This window comes from Dermacentor andersoni, chromosome 4 (assembly GCF_023375885.2).
Source record: "Dermacentor andersoni chromosome 4, qqDerAnde1_hic_scaffold, whole genome shotgun sequence".
Lineage (NCBI taxonomy): Eukaryota > Metazoa > Arthropoda > Arachnida > Ixodida > Ixodidae > Dermacentor > Dermacentor andersoni.
The window spans coordinates 214,455,416-214,477,828 of NC_092817.1; the positions used below are offsets into that span (position 1 = coordinate 214,455,416).

Consider the following 22,413-nt stretch of genomic DNA (forward strand, 5'->3'; position numbering starts at 1 on the left):
CCGCCGTTCGCCGGCTTCGCGCTGAGCAGCGCTTGCGTGGTCGAGTTCAACGCCAGGAGGAGACCTTCACTAGTTATATTGAAGACGTGCTCTCGCTATGCAAGCGCGTCACTCATCTATGGACGAAGCTGACAAGATTAAGCACGTCATGAAAGGCATCGATGACCAAGCCTTCCAGATGCTCGTCGCGAAGAGTCCGCGGACGATTGCCGAGGTCGTACAGCTCTGTCAGAACTACGACGAGCTGCGCAAGCAGCGTGCATCAACACGCGCTGCTCAGCAGGACACCACGGATCTATCTCCGTTGGATTTCGGCCGCGACGCTGCCGACATCTCTGCTTTAATGCCGGAGATAAAGCAGTTCATCCGTCAGGAAGTTGCACGCCAACTCTCTCTGGCGAACAGCACACCCGAGCCGTCGACAACCTTGGCTCCCTCGCTTCGCCACGTCATTCAGACCCAAGTTGCCGCGGCGCTGCCATCTGCCCCTCCTCCGCAGCCTGCAGCTGGACCGCTAACTTACGCTGATGTTGTCGCCCGGCCTTACGCTCCTCCGGCTCCTGATGCCTACCGGGCCACTGGCACCTTCCATGTGCCGCCGCCACCTTCACGCCCGATGGTCGTCCTTTACTCGGCCGCTGGAGCCCCTGTCGTCAACCCATGGCGTACATCTGACAACCGGCCAATATGCTATTTCTGCCATTTTCCGGGCCACGTAGGACGATTCTGCCGCCGTTGCAGCCTCCGTTTACCTGCCAGTGGGGGCGCCTCAAGCTACAGGCCTGCTCGACTTCCGCGTCAGGACTCATCTAGCCTTCCTCCGGACTCATCTTACAGTCGCCTCCCTTTCGATGCACGCCGGTCACCTTCCCCACGTCGCCGATCCATTTCCCCGATGGTTCGCCGACCCAGCCCAGCCCGAGAGGAAAACTAACAGTCGCAGTTCCAGAGGCAAGAACTGCGTTTACGTCGAACATTTCAAGGCCTCATTCTAGCCCGGCGAACGAAATTGAACTGTCCATAGACGGCGTCACCGTACACGCACTTATCGACACCGGAGCCGCCGTTTCTATTATTAGTGAGAAGCTTTGCCGCAATTTGAACAAAGTGACCATTCCCCTTACCTCTCTTTCTCTGCATACGGCAACCTCGCATCGCATTCAGCCTTCAGCGTCGTGCACAGCCCGGGTTGTCATTCAAAGCGTTATGTATGCTATAGAATTTGTCGTCCTACATCGTTCCTCACACGACGTTATTCTTGGATGGAATTTCCTATCTGTCAATCAAGCTCTTATCGACTGCGCTCGTGCCGAACTTACGTTATCAGTGCCGTGCTGCGACCTTGACGACCATTCTTCTCCTAAAGTTGTTGCCGCCTCTGCCATCGATATCGCACCTTTCTCCGCCACTCTGGTTCCTGTGTCATGTAACTCTGCTGCGAACTCATCTGTTCTGTTTACACCGTCGGCCACTTGTGCGTGCCGCCGGAACTTCCTGCTTCCGTTTGCTGTCGTCACTTTTTGCGACGGTTCTGCTGCCCTTTACGTGTGCAATACGTCCGCCTGCCCATCATCCCTACTCCGCGGCGAGTGCCTGGGTACCGCTGAAGCTTTCAATAGCGTTCTCCCGGCCACCATGTTTGGCGATACGGCATCACTTCCGATTTGTTCCGTCACTAATCCCGCCGCGACTGATGCCCCTGTAGACGTCTTCGCTCGCGCTGTCGACGCAGAACTCACACCTGCGCAGCAAACAGAAACCATCAAACTCCTCCAACGTTTTCGTTCCTCATTTGACATTGACCAACCATCCTTGGGTCGAGCGTCCGCAGTCGTTCACCGTATCGACACCGGTCAACAAACACCATTGCGCCAGCGTCCCTATCGTGTGTCGGCTGCTGAACGCCGTATCATCGACCAGCACGTTGACGACATGCTGGAGCGTGGCATCATCCAGCCCTCTAACAGTCCCTGGGCATCTCCGGTTGTCCTCGTTAAAAAAAAAGATGGCTCCATTCGGTTCTGCGTCGACTATCGCCGCCTTAACCGAATAACGCGCAAGGATGTCTATCCTCTGCCGCGCATCGACGATGCCTTGGACTGTCTGCAGGGAGCGGAATTCTTTTCGTCGCTCGATTTGCGCTCCGGGTACTGGCAAGTGCCAATGGCAGAGGCCGATCGTCAAAAGACAGCCTTCGTAACGCCTGATGGGCTATATGAATTCACTGCCATGCCGTTCGGCCTCTGCAACGCGCCTGCCACTTTCGAGCGAATGATGGACACCATTCTTCGAGGGCTGAAGTGGAAAACGTGCCTCTGTTATTTAGATGATATTGTGGTTTTTCCCACCGACTTTTCGTCGCACCTCAACCGCCTCGAGCAGGTACTTGCGTGCCTCTCCACTGCAGGACTGCAACTAAATTTGAAGAAATGCCACTTCGGCGCTCGTACGCTTACTATTCTCGGCCATGTAGTTTCAACAGACGGTATCCTTCCGGACCCCACAAAACTTAGCGCCGTATCCGAGTTCCCTAAACCAACCACCATGAAAGAGCTTCGCAGCTTCATCGGCCTGTGCTCATATTTCCGACGCTTCGTCCGTAACTTTGCCTCTATCATCGCCCCCTTGACGCAGCTTCTCACCGGCCGTTCTGACCTATCAGCCTGGTCCCCGGCGTGCGACGACGCATTCCAAGAACTACGACGCGTTCTCACCTCGCCTCCAGTACTGCGACACTTCGATCCCTCTGCTCCAACGGAGATCCATACGGACGCTAGTGGTGTCGGGCTCGGCGCTGTTCTTGCACAACGCAAGGATGGCTTCGAAGAGTACGTCGTCGCGTATGCCAGCCACACCCTTACCAAAGCCGAGGCGAACTACTCGGTTACTGAGAAGGAATGTCTGGCCATCATTTGGGCTATCGGCAAATTTCGGCCTTATGTGTACGGGCGTCCATTTGACATCGTGACCGACCACCATGCCCTATGTTGGTTATCTTCACTAAACGATCCAACTGGTCGGCTTGCCCGTTGGGCATTGCGCCTACAAGAGTACGACATCCGCGTTGTCTATCGCTCAGGCCGAAAGCATTCACACGCAGACGCTCTATCCCGGTCACCCCTGCCCTCTGGTCCTGTCCACTCGTCTATTTCTACCTGCGGTGCCTTCGCCCTCAACATTTCCGACATGCCATCAGAGCAGCGCAAAGACCCATGGATCTCTTCGCTTATTGACTTCTTGTCCAGCCAGTCGCCAGCAGCGATCTCTCGGGCGCTTCGTCGCCAAGCCACGCACTTCATCATTCGGGATAACCTGCTGTACCGCCGCAACTACAATTCCAGCGGCCGTAAGTGGTTGCTTGTTATACCCCGACACCTCCGCTCCGACATCTGCGCCACGTTCCACAACGACCCACAATGCGGCCACGCTGGTGTATTAAAGACATATTCTCGCCTCCAGCTTCGGTACTACTGGCGCGGTATGTACCGCTTCGTTCTCCAGTACGCCCGGTCATGCCTCATATGCCAACGACGCAAGACGCCACCTCAACATGCCACCGGCCCCTTGCAACCTTTACCATGCCCCGCGCGCGCGTTCGACTGCGTCGGCATTGACCTATACGGTCCGCTTCCCAACACTCCCAGCGGCAACCGCTGGGTTATTGTTGCTATCGACCACCTCACGCGGTACGCTGAAACTTCAGCCCTAGCATCTGCCACAGCAAAAGACGTCGCCAGTTTTATCCTTCAAAATCTGATTTTGCGCCATGGAGCACCTCGAGAATTACTAAGCGACCGCGGTCGCGTTTTCCTCTCTGACGTCCTTTCAGCATCGCCAAAGGAGTGTCGCATCATTCACCGCACTACCACAGCATATCATCCTCAAACTAATGGGATGACAGAACGTTTCAACCGCGCCCTTGGTGACATGATGGCCATGTATGCTTCATCTGACCACTCGAATTGGGATCGCATTCTACCTTTCGTCACCTACGCTTACAATACCGCCACGCAAAGCACCACTGGGTTCTCCCCTTTCTTTCTCCTTTACGGACGCGAACCTTCATGCACTATGGACACGATTCTACCTTACCGGCCAGATGCTTCGGAGTGGACGACTGTTTCTAGAGCGGCTGCTTACGCCGAAGAATGTCGCCAGCTCGCTCGTTCGTTCACATCCCAGGACCAGTGGTGCCAAAAGCTTCGCCACGATTCATCCACTACGGCTCCGTGCTTTGCGCCTGGCTCGCTGGTCTGGTTGTGGTGCCCTCTACTCCTCCAGGCCTTTCCTCCAAGCTGCTCTCCAAGTACCACGGTCCTTATCGGGTACTGAAACAAACATCCGCGGTCAACTACCTCATCGAGCCACTCGAACCGCCTTCCGACCAGCGTCGTCGGGGCCAGGAAATTGTCCACGTCTCCCGGCTCAAGCAGTGCCATGACCCCCCTGTTCTCCTGTCCTTAAGTCGCCAGGTTGGCTACTCTTTCGGTGGGGAGTGATTGTACTGAAGGTACTGGGCAGTGGGCATGGTGCTGGTGTGCTGGTGCAAGAGAAGACGACGAGAAGTGCTTGCTTCCCCTTGCGATATAGCGCCGACCTGTTTACGCCTAGCGCTACAACCTATATCTAGTTACCCTTCTGCTATCTGCTAGGCGAACACCCCCGTTGCAATATATATATATATATATATATATATATATATATATATATATATATATATATATATATATATATATATATAACTTATGTATTTCAACGGGCGCTTTTCCATCCAAAATGCAAGTGGCTCGTGTAGTGGCTTTATATAACAAAGGAGACAAAAAAAAAGACGTCTCGAATTATAGACCAGTGTCGATACTGCTTGTATGTTCTAAAGGTTTCGAGAAAATAATCTATAATCGACTATGTCCTTTCTGTAACCAGCACGTGATAATGAAATGCCAGTACGGATTTATAAAAAATCGATCAACAGAACTAGCTCTTCTCGACCAGAAAGAATATATATTGGAGAAATTTGAACAAAAACAATTTGTTCTTGGTGTTTTTGTTAATTTTACGCAAGCCTTTGATTACATAAATCATATCTTTCGGAAAGACGTCAGTTTGTGTCAATGAATGAAATAGTATCTGACAGAAAGCAAATAATCTCAGGAGTACCACAGGGTAGCATTCTCGGGCCTTTTATCTTTAATTTATATATAAATGACATACTCCATATATCTTCAGAAGGTAAATTTATAATTTATGCTGGCGACACTAGCATATTTGTTTCGTCTTCATCAGATGCCGAACTTTTTCATAAAGATAATGCCATTTTAGAGGAATTAAGCACGTGGGCAGATAATAACCAATTAAAGATAAATACAAAGAAAACAAAGGCTGTGATGTTTCATTCTATAGGCAGGAAGGTTTCAGTAGTATGTAACCTAGTTTATCGCTGCTCAGAGATAGAGCTAGTTAGGTCTATTAAAGTACTTGTGCATTTATCAGAATCACTGCAGTGGGATGAGCATATCAATGCGATATTACAAAAGTTAGGCGCAATAACGGGAGCTCTGAACAGAAACCGCTACTTAATTCCGCAGTCAATAAAATTGTTAATCTATAACGCCCTCTTCGCTTCCTATCTAAACTATTGTCATTTGGTCTGGGGGACTACAACACAATCGAATTTCTCGCGGCTATTAGTAATGCAAAAAAGAATTTTGAGAATAATTGAGAATGTGCCACTCCGGCATTCTACTGTGGAGCTCTTTAAAAAATTTAAAATAATTTGGGTACAAGAGACATATGAGTATAAATTGTTGCGTGAATATCGCCTTAACTATGACTGTCATAATTCTCTCTTCATGGGTTTAGTAAATCTCCATTTGAAGGAAGCATCATATGCCACCAGAACAACAGAAATATGGATTGTTCCATATTGTCACACTGGCTATGGTCGGCAAATGCTCCAAAACAAACTTCCACGTCTACTAAATGAGTTTAATAAAAAACAAATCGATATTCGCGAAGCAAAATTATCTGACTTGTACACATTCTTTTTAGCCTAACATTGACCTCTAGAGCTGTTTACGATTGGTATTTATTTATATTGTTTCAATGTCACTTTTACTAAGCGTACGTTATGAAATGTGCTTTCATTCGATGCTGAGGTGAAGTTAAGTATGTTAACGCATGATGCCCTACGTAGGACAGTAACTAATATGTTTAATTTTATGGTTTTGTCAAAGTTTATGACAATGTTGTGCTTAATACGATGGTTTTGTAAAAGTGTACTACCATATGAACAAAACGTGTGTGCCTCTGCTGTTGTCTTTGCCAGTATGGGGGCGAAGGACTCCCTCAAGCCATCCTTGAATGGCTTTTCCCTTCGCCTCCCATCACATGTATATGTGGTAAACCAATAAAGAATCAATCAATCAAATGCCGGAAGGTTCATATACTCGAGTAGACGGCCAGCAGTTCACGCCCGAAGGTGCTGCAGCGGCGCTCAGTAGGTGTCAGCTTCCTCGAGAAGAATGTAGTTGGGCGCCATGTGCCGTCGCTCAGCCGTTGCAACACGGCACCGATGGCTATGTCTGAGGCGTTGACCATTAAACACTGGGGAATTCCTGGCGGTGGGTATGCCAGGAGAGCCGCATTTGCCATGACCTGCCTGCTTTGGTTGAAAGCCCTTTTTGCTTCTTCGCACCAAGGCAGGTCATTCGAAGATCCTTGCATTGCCTTGAGCAGGTGCGTGAAACGGTTGCATGATATGGGCGCATTTAGGCACAAAGCGGCAATAGTTAGCAATCCGAGAAATTCACATTCACACACACACACACACACACACACACACACACACACAGTTGGCGCTTCGTGGTTGGCAGCGGAAAATCTAGTATGGCCTGCACTTTAAATGGGTATGGCCATACTCCCGAGCTCGAAATGATGTGGCCCAGAAATGATAACTCAGGCACGCCGAGTTCACTCTTGGCCGCGTTGACGATAACGCCATGCTCAGAGAGGCGCCGAAAAACAATCCGCAGGTGCTCTTCATGTTCTTCTGGGGTGGTGCTCGCGATAAGCAAGTCGTCCAGGTAGGCGTGACAAAAATTGAGGCCCCGAAGAATACCGTCGATAAACCTTTGCAACGTTTGACCAGCGTTGCGAAGGCCGAATGGCATGCGCATGAATTCGAATAGACCAAAGGGTGACCTCTTCCGGTGACACAGGTATCTGGTAGTATGCCCGCACGAGATCAATTTTTGAAAAAAGTTTGGCCCCATGCAGACCTGCCAGTATGTGATGAATATGTGGCACGGGGTACCTGTCGGGTGTTGTGACACTGTCCAACGCTCGATAGTCCCCGCAAGGACGCCAGTCACCCGATGATCGCTTAGGAACCATGTGAAAGGGAGATGCCCAAGGACTGGAAGAAGGTTGGATGACACCCAACTCCAACATATGGTCGAATTCCTGTCGTGCCACCACCAGTTTCTCAGGCGACAATCGACGTGGTCGAGCGTGAACGGGTTGTCCAGTGGTGGTGATGTGGTGAAACACGTCGTGTTTTACTGAGGATCCCACTTGGCGCTGGCGTGTCAGGTCAGAAAATTCGCTCAGTATGGAAGTGAAACAAAGAGGGCCTGCTGGCTTGATCAGCGCAGGGCTGAGCGGCGTATGCCTTGAAGGCTTGCCTTTTACAGCGCTTTGGGACACAGGGTCCTGTAACCTCCAGTTACGCACGTCGACTAACAGTCCGAAATGCCGCAGAAAATCAGCCCCGAGAATGGCGAATTTCACGTCGGCTACTGTGAAAATCCATCTTAGCGTTCTCTGCAGGCCCAAACTGACGGTTAGGGAGTGGTTCCCATACGTGGCGATGGCCGTGTTGTTGACTGCTTGTAAAGGCGATGTGTTCAGGCGCTTGCGGTCCGTGGGTGAGGCTGGAAGTACGCTCACTTCGGCGGCTGTGTCGACGAGGAAGCGGAAACCGCTGTTGCGGTCAGTTAGGAAAAAGACTGATGAGCGACATGCATGGCAGAAACGCTTTCTTGCATGGCAGAAACGCTGGTCACCGTCAGCGCCTGCCCGGGCCATTTCCCGGGAGCTCGCAGGGTGGTACGCATTTACGCGCAGCATTACCGAACTTGAGATGGTATCAACGTAGTTTTTGGCGTTTCATGGGCGACTGCGGAGCACTCTGACTGGTTGACCGTGATGCGGTATGGAGGGCGGCCACGGAATCCGCGAGACGCGAGACTTCGTTCTTTAGCTCTTGAAGCTGCTCATGTGGAAACTGTTCACTTGTGACGGCCGCGACAGATGTGGGAGCTACCGCGATGAGCTTGTCTGCTAACTCGGCCAGCTTGGATAGATCGTTTTCATTTCAGGCAGTCATTACCATTCTGACGTTTGGGGGGATTTTTCGTAGAAATATTTCTCGGAGCAGCTGGCTGTAAGACCATCCACTTTGCTACCCAATAATTGCTGCATATGACGCAGCAGCTGGCTTGATGTTCTGTCGCCGAGGCTAGCTTCATGGAGAAGCTGTTGTAGCCGTTGGCTTTAGGGTGGCATGATCCTGCGAATGAGTGTTGCCTTCAACGCCTCGTAAACGTTGTCTGCTGGTGGGGAAAGCAACAGGTCTCGAATTTCACTAGCGGTTGATGGGGGCAGACTGCTCACCACATAATGGTATTTCGTGGAATCTGCTGTGATGCGCCGTGCAGCGAATTGTGATTCCAACTTAATGAACCACAATGCAGGATCCGCAGTCCAAAACGGAGGCAGTTTGACGTCGACGCCGGAGAGTGTCGGAATTTCGGTGCCTTGAGGTGTGTCCATAGCACCTACTGCTCGTCTGGGTCACCAATGTTGTGCAGGACGCGAGCGCGGCTGGAAATCAGCAGAAAGAAGCGAGTAATGCGTCCCTGAAGAACAAGCAACAACTGTCTTTATTTTTGTGTTCGTCCAGCCTCTATGGCTCGGTTGCGCACCGTCGCGCCACTTCCCTTTCCCGCACACTCCGCGATAAGATTTTACCGAGTCAAAAAGGGGAAAGGGTGTCAGGCTGCTGCTATGCGACCATAAGGCCGCCACACAGTCTTATCATAGCCCAAGACGTCTATATCCGTTTGTAGCCGTTTCAAGAAGTTTTTGGCCGCAAAGGACCGCAGGCTCGCTGATAAGGATTAACATTTTTATTACCTAACGTTAACATTTTTATGCGTCCGATTAAGTAAATGCGTATCGCATGCGTCATATGCACTGTATGTGAACCTACGAAATCACGTACACATACTTTCACGCTGTCAAAACTTGGAAACTCTGGTAATTACGAGCGTGTTTGAGCATATCGTGTCCATGTGTCGTGTTTCAGCAACACGAACTTTCAACATGCGCGCGCTTTACGTTTTAAATAATGGTCCTTTTCTCTATTTTTTCCGCAATTCCATCACGACATTCTTGAGGTCAGTTACCGACTGCTGAAGCAAGATCTCGATTGAAAAAACTGCTCCGCAGGTCTCGAACGAACTTTTCCGTGGATTTCCTCCGGTAGCGTGTTAGCCGTCGTCTGCTACGGCAGGGCCAGCATGGGCGGCGCCACCGTCGAGGCCACGCCGAGCGGAGGAGGAGGGAAGTGGTTAGAGCTACTTTTGGAGATTGAGGGGTTTTAGAATGGTCTGCATGGTGCAGCCACCTGGTGGCAGAGAGCTCAACCACACACAGTAGCAGTAACGAAATGTATTCTTTGCTGCTGGCGTAAATTTTTCGCAGGAGTGTAATTGTTAACACGTTGTTTTTGTAAATGTTTAAAATGTTTTACACTTGGTTAGAGCAATATTAGCGCGTTGTTTGGCTGGCTAAGCTTTGCGCCAACAGGTGGCTGGTTGGTGAGACGATTAGCGAAGGTATATCGAATATATATATATATATGTGAGCACGGCTGGCAACTTCTTACTGTTCGATCATCAAGCTCATAGTTTATTGTTCCCGGTGTGTGGAGAAACTGGCTCATGCTCACAAGCCTCGGAGCACATTTTAAGTCATATGCCGTTGGCACTGGCTTCATTAGGCGTACTACAGAAAAAAAATTTCAGGCAGTCTTGAAGTAGCCTGCTCGTTAGGAAAAATTCGTAGCGTTCATTGCCCCGGAAAACTTTTGGAGGCGAAGGACAACTGTCGTGGAAATAAGGAGCCCAGCTTGGGGTGGTTTCCATTGAGATGTGGCGCCCATATTCATCCCTTGAATTGTTTCTGCTGCAAGGCGCAAGGTTTTCGAAGCAGCATAATATTTGGCCCTATTTCGGTGCCTTAAAGCTTAAGTGGGATGGCGTGATGACATCAAGGCATACCACTTTGACACCAGATCCATGATGTCGTTTCGGCAGATGGGTCAAGCAGCCCTTCTTTTACCAAAAATCGGATGGCCGGTGCAGCTTCTCTGAAGAATTGGAGAGCTACACTAACCTTCATTTTTGTGAAGTGGCCGCTGCTCACATGAACCTCTGATAGGGCAAGGGCTACTTTAAGTTCGCTCTCTGCGTCGTAGTCCACCGCTGCCTGGACGTGCTCCAGTTTCACATTCGGTGACGGTAGGTTACTGTCGAGCACGGTGGCATCGCTCAGTGTAAAGACTTTGGAGCTTAAAAGTTGCCATCGTAGGTTCTTCAACACATGTTCTGCATCGGCAGTGAAAAAAAACTCCTTACCGTCCAAATACGGGCGTGGTATCGAGCACACTGTGGTGGCATTTCTGTGGCTCGAAAACCCGAATTCTCGCCACATTTCTCATTTGCTGATTCCACGTCACATGTGCACGGACTCTTAAGGAAATCTGGCTACAGCGCCAGGTGATGTCGAGCACATAGTCTTTGAGCTGGGCACCTTCTACGTGTCGGCCAGTGAATTCATATCCGATGACCTGCTTCCACTGCTGATTAATTCCGCCCAACATGAACACCAACGCGTGATTGGCGGGCTCCTCTGGCTTTGAAGGAAGTGTTGTACCTCCAAGGAGAATGTCTTCAGTTCTATCCAATTCAAATGATGTAGCTATTTCCATCTCGTCTAGAAACAGCACGCAATCTTTCTCCACGTTTTCCATAGTCTCAGCCTTGCACTTCATGACATCAAAAACTGGAAGGTTCCTTCCATTCCTGGAATGAACCTCAGCCCCTGGATCCTCCGCGCCAACGTCCTGCTGGATGGACGTTGGCACTTCCCCAGTGTCTCATAACCGGTCGTTCCGAAAGCGAACTTAATTTGCAAACCTTGTTTAACTGTCTCCGCAGACCATGTGTGACCCTGGGTGCTATTTTTAGAAAGAGCGGAAATCTGATCTGAATTCAAGAACCGTATATTTTTTGCGAAATTATCCGCCTTACTTTCAAGCTTTTGCACTTGCTCTTTGAGGTTTTGGATTGTGTTCTTAGCAATTGTGTGATGTGATGTGTAATTAACCAAGGCAACTGATTCCCTTTTTCAAGAGAGAGAGAGAGAGAGACAACTTCATGTAGTCGCCTGCAGAACGACACCATGACTAAATGGCGCCGTGACGCGGGCCCTGACGTCTTCTCAGCGGGTGCTCTCTACTCAACTCCAGCGCGTGTTACTCCCGCGGTTGGTCGCCCTGTGGGGCAACGTTCCGTCGGTTTCGCTCGGCCTTTGTCTTTCAAGAGCCGCCGAGACCTGCTGGACGGCCCAGGTTTGGCTTTCGTGGTCGTAGCATTCCGCCGCAGCCGCGAGTCGCGGAGGAATCGTTGTACTTGTCGAAGCCTCATTGGGGAACTTGGTGCAATCCCATAGGATGTGCGTCAGGGTGGCCCTCTCCCGCTGGCACACGCGGCACACATCACTCACATATAATTTAGGGTATAGATGAGTCATTAACACTGGGGTGGGTTGAGATTAAGGTTGTTGCATGAGCCAATCGACAGTACAATTGATTAGGTAGAAATGCTTCTCGATAAGAGCGGCAGAAGCAGCTTTGATACACACATGCGCGCACACACGCACACATGGATGCGCACATCCGTACGTAGTGCATGCATGCATACATACATACATACATACATACATACATACATACATACATACCTTGTTAAAATCAAAATAAGTGACGCATGTCGGGCCAGCGGCTCAAATACTGCTGAAGTGTTTCCGAGCGACCACCACTCTTTTAGTAACAAATGTATGCATTTTCTAAGAATGAGGCGGTGAATCAAACGGGAAATGCCTACCTCTGAATGGGAAAACCATTGGTACAGCATTTGGCTTCAGCTTATTCCATCCATCTGCTCAGTTTTGTTCAAAACAGGGTTTTTCAAAGTGAGCCTGCACGAAAAATTGTTGTTAATGTAGGTGCCTTATTCCCCGAGAAATAAGATTAAATGACGTTAAAAGAAGGAAATTGAATGAACTGACCACGCATATGGGCTCACATCCGCACACCTGCACAAAATATAGGTGTAATTCATACATTTCTTTTTCAACTTCATGCGCTACTTCCGTGACATGTGATAAGCTGAAATAAATGTCTTGAATAGCATAATTTTCATGCACAAGAAAAAGTATAAAAGACCTTAATTTGAAGCAACGCGGAGAAAGCACGAGCACAACGCGTCGCATGCTGTTTTGCGCACTGGGACTCGCCCTCCACACTATATGCGCCTGTCAAAAGCGGGTAGCGAGGGCTTTTGGTGAAGTAAGCGTGATGCGCTCCAGATCACGCTTCGTGGCTGAGAAAGATCGTTTATATTTTTATAAGGCTGTGCCTTATTTCGTCATGCCAAGTGAAATAAATAGAGCTGCAAATGGACCTGAGGTATCATGTCGGCCCCTAGCTCTAAGAGGCTACGTCCGTTTGCAGCGATCAAATAGCAGAAGGCCGCAAAAGCATGAACACATAAAATCGTACGCATGGTTTTTAGGAACAGTTGCACAGACAAGCTGTACGTAAGCCCAAAAATGGATTTGGTGCTGCTGAGAAATCGGGTACTTACACTGCATATACATGAGTAGTTCGTCGGCTGCCACTTGTCCCGCTTGATTTTCACAGTCCACAGAAGTCGTTTTCTCCTCTCTGCAGTTCTACCTGCGTCCCCTCTGGCCTCGCACGTTAGTAAAATGGTTTCTGCAATACTTCTGAGGGAAGTCACGGATAATTACAGCTGTCAAGCAGTTAATTGGCGACGGCCAGGGAGCTCCACAGGGTATTGTGCAGATTCGACGCGGTGGAGTGAAAACTAGTTTTTCCCGTCGCCTTTTCTCTTATACTCGCGTCTATCATCTATATACACGCTCTCAACCACCTCCCGACGCGGTGTGCGTGACAGCAGCAGCCCACAGCAGCAGTAGCAGCAGTGGGAAAGAAGAGACAAAGAAAGCTGCGCTTTAAAAGAAAAGGTTTTATTTCACACTCAGGCTATGAGCTGGGCTTTGCGAAGCAGGCGCAGCACCTCGCCACTATAGAGGTCAGGGTAGAGGCCCATGTGCTGCACGTGCTTGGAGTCATCGAACGTGCAGAAGGTGACGTCGGTGCCCCTCTGGCGCCACTGGTTGGCAACCCGCAGATTGTCCTCAATGGAGGCAACCTGGTCACGCTTCGAGTTGATCATCAGCGCTGGGCAGCTGAGCGGGTTCTCGTGAAAGGCGCGCGACGACGCCTTCCAGTGCACCGTGGACACGGGATAGAACACGAACCGTTGCAGGCGGATCATCAGCTCCAGCACTTTGCGAATCACCTGGTTCCGGGTGAGCGCCGTGGGGAAGCCCTTGGGGATGCCTTCATGGTCCACCAGGCTGTCGTAAACCTGCACGGACCGATCGCAATAAGCCACAGTGCAACGCCGACAACCTTATGCACACCCTATTTTGTGCGCAGCTCTGTGTACTCGGGGAACATACTTTTTCAGCTTGTCAGGCTTGAACATTGTGCGCACACGCAAAACTATTAAATATCGAAAAAGGATACACCCAGTTGAACCGTCTAATAAATATTTTATCCAGTGTGGGAATTTGGGAACATTGATATGCCATAAGGTACAATACAGAAGGGACACAAAGAAAGAACACACGGTCATGCTCAACCTGCCGTGGTTCCTCAATGGCTTTGACGTTGCGCTACTATAAAAGCACGAGGTCGCGGTATGAAATCCCGGCTTCTCAGCCACATTCCGATGGGGGCAAAATGCAAAAGCGCCCGTGTGTCGCGCATTCGGTGCATGTTAAAGAACCCCAGGTGGTCGAAATTAATCCGCAGTCTACAGCGTGCCTCATAATCATATATCATGCTTTTGGTACACCTAAGAATGTAATAGTCACCTCCCCCCCCTCCTTTTTCGTGTCCCTGTCCCGTTCGCGCTCTCACTACGACCAACTCGCTCAGTTACAGTTGATATTTCTGGACACAAAGAAATGCACACCCACATACACCAGTGCGCTCATAGTATTATTTTATGTTAACCATGTCAAACTTTTTAACATCGCTATAATCATCATGGTTGCAAGCAGATTTTCTTCTTCAATCATACAGGGTCCATTATGATAGCAATGCCTAATACGCATGGTTTTATTATGACGCGACTACCCATGGCAGCGCGGTAAGATCGGTCGGGAAATGTGGCGAGGGTTCTGCCCTGCCAACGCAGACGATCGCCAGTTTAGTCCCACGACGCGATGCAGCGTTCGCTTGAACAGCGGTACGCTATCAAGTTTTGCGTGAAGCTTGGAGAGAATGCAACTGAAACATTCCAGATGCTTCAAGAGGCCTTCAAGGACGACTGCAAGGGGGGCCAGGAGGAGGTCGCCGACGAACCCCGTTCTGGACGCCCAGCAACGATCCGAAACGACGATAACGTGGATCGTGTGCACGAAGTTTTGCGTTCCGATCGTCGATTGAGCATCCAGCAAATTGCTGGCACTCTACACATGTCCACATTTGCGGTACATGGGATAGCGACCGAGAATCTGCAAATGCGCAATGCAATGCGCACGAGCTTCTGCACGAGGCTCGTGCCGAAAGTGTTGACGGAAGATCAGAAAGAACTTCCGAGTTTTGCGCTGTCAAGAATTGTTGGATTTGATCGAAAATGAGCCGAACTTCCTTAACTCTCTCATAACCGGAGACGAATCTTGGATAATAATAATAATATTAATAATAATAATAATAATAATAATATCCTTTATTTCATGCAAATATTACACATTCAAAAGCCCAAGCCATGAAGAGGCTTGTTGGGCTGTACCCAGCAGTCAGCGACAAGTACTCAAAAAAATAAAGCAAGGTTAGCAAACTATAAACTGAAGCAATTTACAAAAAACAAAAGCAAACTACAACGCAAAAGGAGGCTACAACACAAAAGCAAAGTACCACAAACAAAACGTGAGCTATGAGCAAACGCAGGCTACAAAAGATTTACAGGGAAACAAACAAAGATACACACCAATCTAGACCAAACGAAACTAATCGAAACTATAGCGCGGGCTCTAATAGTGTCGTTGTAGTGTAGTGTCGGCTGTCTGTACGCTGCTGGTTCTTGATCCGTAGGCGGGCGACCTTTTTATTTATTTATTTATTTCATCATTCATCATTAGTACAGAAGGAGGTCCCGGAGTTACAAGAACTGTCAGGGGGACCTCCCATTAGTAATTTAACAATGCAGGAATTAATACATTATGGTAACATAGCAGCGACAGACATCAGAAAACAGGAAGTTAAGGAAGCAAATAAACAAATACAAAAAGGTGCTTACAATAACTTAAGTTCAAAACACAAGCAAATGAAACCGATACAGCGTATGAATAAATAAATATGTAGTAACTGACAGGTTATGGAAACATAGGAATGACACAGATAATTAGAAACAAATATATGCTTACAATACGCAAAGTGCAAAGGTTATATAGACTATACGACAAAAAATTTAAAACGCCTAAAAAATGAGAAAAAAGAAGACAAAAGGAGACATAGAATAAAAAATAAATAAAAGCTATCGATACATTAAGCAAATGCAGAATCATTGAAAACTGGCAAGTACACAATATATACTTATAGTAATGAATCAGTAGCCAGTAGTGTCGTTAGTAAATATTTCTTCGTATCTCTCCTGAATGTTAATGTTGTGCGGCAGGCTTTAATATGGGGTGGTAGTTTGTTCCAGTATTTAATGGCCGTAAAAAGGTAAGTAAACATTCCATAATTAGTGTTTATTCGAGGGAGTAAAAAATTGTTGTTAGAGGAAAATCTCGTATTGTTAGTGCTGGTAAGAGCAGAGTTATCAAATGCATCTAAAATTACTTCATGATTTAGTGCGCAGTATAATAGTAAAACCGATTTGAGCTGGATCATGCAACGTAATGGTAGTATTTTTAAGGAACTGAAAATTGGTACTGCATGTGACATGTAACTAGAGAAGTTGATGATCCTCAAGGCTTGATTTTGTAAATGTTGTAGATGTATTATGTGCGAGCAATATGTGTTTCCCCAAACTGAGATGCAGTATTGCAAGTGGCAATGAATAAATGCGTAATAAAGTGAAGTTCTAACATTTTGTGGGAAATACGAGCGCGTTATGATTAGTACTCTTATTCCAAAGGCAATTTTTTGAGACCATGTCAGCATGCAAGTTAAACTTAAGTTGGGGGTCAAGTTTGACGCCAAGGAAGACAACTTCATGCGCAGGTGAGAGAACGTGAGTTTGTAAGACGAGCGGTGGCGCGGGCGCGATGATGCGTTTATGTGTATGAAAAAGCATAAACTGAGTTTTCGAAGGGTTGACGTGAAGTTTGTTATTTGTGCACCACGCAGATAAGTTGCTTAGGTCAGAATTTAGTCGTTTTATTACAGTATTTATGCATTTTCTATTAGTAGATATAGTCGTGTCGTCAGCATGTAGTATAGATGAAGTACTGGTTAAACAGTGAGGAAGATCATTAATGTACACCAGGAAAAGTAAAGGGCCTAAAAGCGAGCCTTGTGGGACACCCCTAGTGACTGATGTAGTACGTGAGAGTGAACCTCCGAAATTTACAACTTGTGTTCTGTTAGTCAAATAACTGCGGATGAGCGTAAGAGCTGGGGCACGAATGCCCAGAGCTTCTAACTTGTAAGAAAGGATGTTATGACAGGTGGTGTCAAATACTTTACTAAAGTCAACGAAAACTGCACCAACAATATGGGAGTTGTCAAGGGCACGTTTTATTTTGTCAGTGAATGATGTTATAGCTATTTCAGTCGAATAACCTTTACGGAACCCGTGTTGTTCAGGCGAGAGAAGATTAAATTTGTGAAAGTAGTTTGTTAAGCGGTTTACAAGTAGTTTCTCAATGACATTGCTAAAAAAAAAGAGAGCATGCAGATAGGGCGATAGTTTGAAATTAATTCTTTGTTACCTTTTTTTAATATAGGAGTTATTTTACCGTGTTTCAATTCGTCGGGGAAAAGCCTGTTGTGAACATGCAGTTTATAATGTGCGCGAGTACATCGGCGATATGAGATGATACTAATTTGATTACTACAGGTCCCATCAAGGCCGGGACCTGTAGTTCGTAAACTAGCGATTGTATCGGATACTTCTTTGGGTGATGTAGGGAACAAGTAAAATGAATAAGGGTTTTGCCTGAGTACTGGCTGTGGTATGCTGTCTAGTGAATCATCATGTGTAGGGCAGAAAAAAGTATTGAATTCATCTGCGATATCAGTGGCTTCCGTTACTACCCTTGTTCCTGTATTAAGTTGGCTCAGTGCGTGGTTCGGTGAAGACGGATGAATAAAGGACCTAACGGTATCTCAGCTTTTGCGGGTGTTACTTTACTGTTTAACAATCGTTTTCTCAAAGTAGGAACGCTTGGCTTCTTTCAAGAGAGTGGTAAGTGTATTAGAATAAGTTATGTACCGCGACTTTAAAGTTACATTAAAAGGTTGGCATTTTAAATTTATGGAGGTTATCACGTTTTTTAATACTTCTTAAGAGGGATCCTGTTATCCATGGGTTCCTAGGGGCGAATAACCAGTGAGTATTTTATGTTAAACTCGTACACTCCTAGTACACGCTTTTAACTTTGTTGTTAAATTGTTCGAATGCCAGGATTGGGTCTGTTATAGAAAGAATCGGGTTCCAGTCGATTTCAGCTACTTGACTAATGAACTTAGTGGTGTGAAAGTTCGCTGTTCTTATGTTTCGTTGGTACGGTGGGTTAACAGACTTTAATAGAACAAATACGGGATAGTGGTCTGTTATGGGAACAGTGACTACGCCAGCACATTGCTCTAGGTGTAAGTTTTATAATACATGGTCTATTAAAGAGTGAGATCCGGACGGAGGACATATTGTGGGTATGGTTATTAATGAATCTAGGCCATATCCCGCATAGCAGTTCGTATAATTAGAGCAATGACTATCATTGGGGTTAGTAATATCTATGTTTATGTCTCCGAGGATGACGACATTTTTGTTTTCGTTTGCAATGATGTTTAAGATAGCATGTAGTTGAGAACAAAAGTATGGGGAACGGTATACTCATCCAATTATTGTGTTTCTACTGTTAGCTGAAAGAAAAGATTTGTCGAAGTCCAAAAATACAGATTCAACGTTAGGGCAAGAGAAAGATAGACCATGGCGACGGTGACATGGATAGTTATCTTGGACAAGAATTGCTGAACCACCTTACCGAACATCCTTACGAACACATACTTACATTGTGTATCCGGGTATACCAAATAGCTTGCTATCAGCGTTTGTCAACCATACTTCTGAGAGGCAAATGATAGTGAAAGGGTTATAAAAGAAATCTATCATGTTATCATAGTTCTTTGAGAGGCTACGTATGTTGAAGTGTATCAGGGATTTATGGGTGAGCTTGCTGTTATTTAGTGAACGTTTTAGTTCTTCTGAAGAAAAATACATTGTCTGGAATATTTATTTGATTAGATATGAAAACGAAAGGCTTGGACAGCTACGAGGCGATTAGCGAAAGGTCGCATGTGCTAGAAATAATGTATACGCGGCCTCCTTCTGTCTTTCGTGCTTTGATGCGGCAGCTGTCCGTCCATAGAAATTTCCAGTTGTGCTGCTTTTTCAGTTCGAGGGCTTGAGCAAACAGACGTTTGTTGTCTTGTGTTAAGTGGTCGTTAATGAAGACCTTGGCCTCTGCAGAGAGAGGGAAGCCGAGAGTAGCAGTAATTAGTCGTGCTTTCCGGGCCTTATTTACGAAATCAGCCTTCTTAGTGGGGGAACAGAAGCGTGCAATTATATGTTTATCCTTCTTCGCAGGGACGCGGTGAACAATGTCTATGTCAGATGGTGCCACAGGGCAGCCGATCTTGTCGCCGATTTTTTTCGAGAACAGCGACACAATTCTCGCCCTGTGTGGACGGCACACCCCTCATCTCGACATTGTTTGTACAAGAATACTGCTCGAGGTCCGCTACCCTTCTAGCCAGCGTTTCGTTTTACTTTGCGAGTGTTTTGTTCTCTGCATTCACAGCGTCACATTTTCCCCTCGATTCTTCGTACAGCTGGTTCATCATGCGCAAACTTTCACGCATTTCTGCGATTTCTTTCCGAAGGGCATCAACATCGCGAGCAAGTCCTGCACTACTGGGCATCGCTAAAAAACCACAGGAGTAACCTTGGCAGCAGCAGGCGTGACAAAAGTTAAGAACAGAAGTGGTAAATGCCGTATAAAAGCGAAGACTAACCTGCGCAACCAAAAAGTATTGTTTAGTGGTGTGTCCCTGTTGCCACGGCTGCTGCGGCCAAGTGAAGCGCAGGACCAAACGGATCCCTTTTTTGTCTACTTGCAACCAGCATGTCACCCTCACTGCGCTTTATTTTTAGCAAATTAGCATGCGTTTCGCACAGGTCTCTCCCGCAGTACCTAGCTAGCTGAACACACCACTGACTCGCATTTAAATTTGAGTTCTTTTCTGCGAATCGACACACAGTCAAACCTCGATATATCAAACACGGATATATCGAATTATTGCGTGTTCAAACACTTTTTAGATCAGCTGGCAAATTGCATGCATTTTTTATTTTTTATTTCGAACGGGGTCGGACATAAAATTTATATATCAAACTCTGCCACCCCAGACCACGAGCACTCTGTTGACAGGCGGTAAGCTTTTCGACAACACACTCGAAGATAGCGGTGGCGCGATGGGCGTTCCCAACTGCTGCGCACTACAGCTATTCCAGTAGATCATACTATCCAACAAACTGCATGTAAATGGTAACATTTATGCGTGGGACGAGCTGAACAACTGCAGGGTATTGCTGCACAAAGCAGCCCACACGTCCCAAGATTGACGAACAGATACCACCGCACGCGTTGTGGAAAAATCACTTCGACTAATATGTTTGAATGCGCAAAGTTTGTGCAACAAGCAAGACCGGCTCGAACAGTTATTACTCTTCTATTATCCACACGTGGCGATTATATCTGAAACTTGGCTTCATGCCGACATTCCTGATAGCTGTGCCGTACCGCCTTCATACACATGCTACAGAAAGGACCGCTCCACGAGGGGCGGCGGAATTGCGATTCTCGTGAAGGCTAGATTGTCTTCTGTCCTTTTGCCCGATGTTTCCACCTTTCATGAAAGCGTTTCGTGTAGGCTGATGTTCTCAGGTAACCAAATAACTATTGTTGGTATCTATAGGCCTCCTGGGGCGGGACCAGTGTATCTACTGGAATTATATGATTACCTAGAAAAGTACTTAAATCAGAATATTATAATGGCAGGTGACTTTAATCTTCCCCACATTGATTGGGGCACCATGAAGTTTAGTCCCCCCGATGCGCATAGTTCAGAAGTATTACTTGATATATTGTTAGCGTATAATCTAGTCCAGACTGTACACTCTCCTACACGCGTAACTAGTTCAGCTTCCTCAATTCGAGACCTCATTTTATGTTCCGCAGGCATAAAAAATTGCATTACTGAAGTTTACGAGGGCATTTCTGATCACAATCTAGTCTACTTTAACTGCATGCTCCCTCGCCAACTGGGAACGTCCACGCCAAAATTACAAACTGTAAAGCATTTTGACGCAGCAGACAACCCACGCATTATGCATTTTTTGCAAGATGCCCTCTTATTGTTTTGTGAGGACGACGTAACTGCGTTGTGAGCGAGGTTTAAATACCTCTGCGATTACTGCATACGAAACTTTGTACCGGAAAAAGTAAAGAAACTAGGGAGAACAAACCCTTGGTTAACCTGAGAACGAATACAATTAAAACAGAAGATCAAGCGTTGCAGGAAGAAAAAGAATAAAAATGCGTTACTAATTACAGAATTAAGCGCCTCCCTCAAGCATAAACTGCAAAAAGCAAGAGACAGGTATTTTTCAGAGACACTTGGTCGTTTTGCAACGCAAAATCCTCGAAAATTCTGGCAGTACCTTTCGAATAAGGACAATAAAAAGTTAGACCAAGTAACGGTTGACGGGGAAGTTGTCACGGACAAAAAGGAAATGGCAGACAGGTTCAACCTCCATTTTCAAAGCGTATTTTCCAGAGCTGATGCAAGGATTGATAACACGTCAGTTAGTGATGACGCAAGCACCATTACCATCTCTTTGGAAGGTGTTACCGAACTTCTATTGCGATTGGATCCAAAAAAATCAGCCGGCCCTGATAACATTCCCGCAGCATTCTTAAAAAGGTATGCAGAAATTCTGGCCAGATTTCTCGTCGTGATCTTTCAAAAATCTGTAGAGTCAGGCGTCGTACCCCATGACTGGCGTGTTGCGCGTGTTGTACCCGTATTAAAGAAAGGAAATCTATCGGAAATCAATAATTACCGCCCTATATCTCTCACCTCTATTCCTTGCAAACTAATAGAGCATATTATACTCAATACCTTAACAGCTTTTTAGACACGAATAAAATAATTAGCAACAGGCAACACGGCTTCCGGCAACTAATTTCCACTACTACACAACTAATTGATACCGTACATAATCTAACAAAAACTCTCGACAGTGGTGGTCAGGTAGATATAATTTTTATGGATTTCTCCAAGGCGTTTGATAGGGTTCCTCACTCCAAATTAATAACCAAGATGAAAGAAATGGGTATCCCTTCCTGTATCATCGCTTGGGTTATGTCATATTTACAAAATAGAAAACAATATGTGGAAATTGATGGCAACTGCTCCCGCTTCTTAGATGTTCACTCTGGTGTTCCTCAGGGTTCAGTCTTGGGGCCTGTTTTATTTAATATATATATTAACGACCAGTTAGGTATTCTGGAACTAAGCACGTCAGCCAGGTTATTCGCCGATGACTGCATTATCTTCAAAAGCATTCATTCTGTATCCGAACAACTTGTCCTAAATTCGAACTTACAGCTCTTTGCAGACTGGTGTAACAAGTGGGATATGACAATTAATTATGATAAAACCGTTTATTTATG

The 22,413-nt window shown here is 46.8% G+C and overlaps 1 protein-coding gene across 2 annotated transcripts in view; it reads right to left on the bottom strand.

Moving 5' to 3' along the window:
• Window positions 1-13,377: 13,377 nt before the first annotated feature.
• The window catches only part of l(2)k09913 (transmembrane protein 53-like lethal (2) k09913), a 117,116-nt gene continuing 108,080 nt past the window's right edge, over window positions 13,378-22,413 (bottom strand). Inside the window, exon 4 of one of the 2 annotated variants that reach the window (XM_050185311.3) lies at window positions 13,378-13,802. In XM_050185311.3, the coding sequence (XP_050041268.2) occupies window positions 13,410-13,802 (393 nt within the window). In that variant the 3' untranslated portion in view covers window positions 13,378-13,409. The remainder of the gene's footprint in view (window positions 13,803-22,413) is intronic. The other variant, XM_055074792.2, reaches the window with a different exon arrangement.